At 47.0% G+C, this 1,174-nt stretch overlaps 1 protein-coding gene across 1 annotated transcript in view; it reads right to left on the minus strand.

The window, feature by feature from the left end:
* The window catches only part of LOC102016481 (arylacetamide deacetylase-like 4), a 62,638-nt gene extending 62,356 nt beyond the window's left edge, over positions 1-282 (minus strand). Inside the window, 1 exon segment of the mRNA XM_005415332.1 lies at positions 115-282. Coding sequence (XP_005415389.1) covers positions 115-282 — 168 coding nt within the window.
* Positions 283-1,174: the final 892 nt, after the last annotated feature.

The following is a 1,174-nucleotide window of genomic DNA, read 5'->3' on the forward strand; positions in this document are numbered from 1 at the left end:
GGTGAATTCTTCCTTGGAGGAAGCTGAGCTGAGAAGAGAAATGGAAGAGGGAATGTGAGGAAAAGTACAGAGACAGCACTCCCAGCTCACAATGGAGCCTGAGAGTAAACTTACCAAACTGATCACATATAGCATTATGCAGTGCAGAACTCTCATCTTCACTTGATGTTGCATGGCAGAGGGAATATCTGTGGTGAGGAAATGCCTAAAGATGGCCCACAGGCAGAGTCCTAGGTGAGAGATGAGCAGACCCAGAAGCAGCACAAGCAACAGCACACCCATTGTTTGAGGCTAAGGGCCGTTACAACCAGCCTGGCATTGTGTGAAGAGGACATGGTAGGTTATATGCACTCTCTCTCCACCCACTTTTTCTGTGCCATGTCGGACACAGTGCATCAGCTTGGCAGTGGGCCTCTTAGGCTTCAGCTGGGCAGTGGGAGTTGGAGAAGTCTGTTCCCTAAGCCTTTTTGGGGACAGGAAAGCCCATCCTGCACACCAAGGGTAATTTGGGATGTCACACAGGTGTCATTTCATTTTGGCAAAGGTCATAAGACATCGCTGATGTTCTTCTCTCTGTCACAAGCACCATCCCTGTTACACATACACAAAAGGGTGCCGGTCTCCTTCGTCTAACGGTCACCACTCATTTTGCTGGGTTTTCAGTTTTACATATTGAAATGACCCAGACAGTGTTCTTTCTGCATGGATCTCTCATTCAGCTCTGTTTATGAGACTCTCCCATGCTGCCGATAAGCGCATTTGCTCTCCTTCTTATGCACTATGCCATGCATCAGTGCATCAGGACTCTTCAACTTTTTTGCTAACAATGGCCACTAGAGTTTTTGCTGGTTATCACCTTACTATCTCTAATTTCCAAATACACAACCCTTTCAAACTCTGAGAAATTAAAATAGGAAGTTTCCACCATTTTTAAAATATGTTCACACCAAAGATTTGTCAGTGAAGAGGAATGGAGAGATAGTTCAGCAGAGAAAGATTCTGCTTCTTGGGTCCAGGTCCTAGCTCAGGAGGCTTCCACAGTATGTGACTTTGGCCAGCACCCAGCTCCTGCAATGTGGGAGGATACATTAAACATAAAATGTGGGGCTGGGGATTTAGCTCAGTGGCAAAAGCGCCTGCCTGGCAAGCGCAAGGTCGTGAGTTCGGTTCCCGG

The sequence above is a fragment of the Chinchilla lanigera genome, unplaced genomic scaffold (assembly GCF_000276665.1).
Source record: "Chinchilla lanigera isolate Chin_1 unplaced genomic scaffold, ChiLan1.0 scaffold00085, whole genome shotgun sequence".
NCBI classification, from domain to species: domain Eukaryota; kingdom Metazoa; phylum Chordata; class Mammalia; order Rodentia; family Chinchillidae; genus Chinchilla; species Chinchilla lanigera.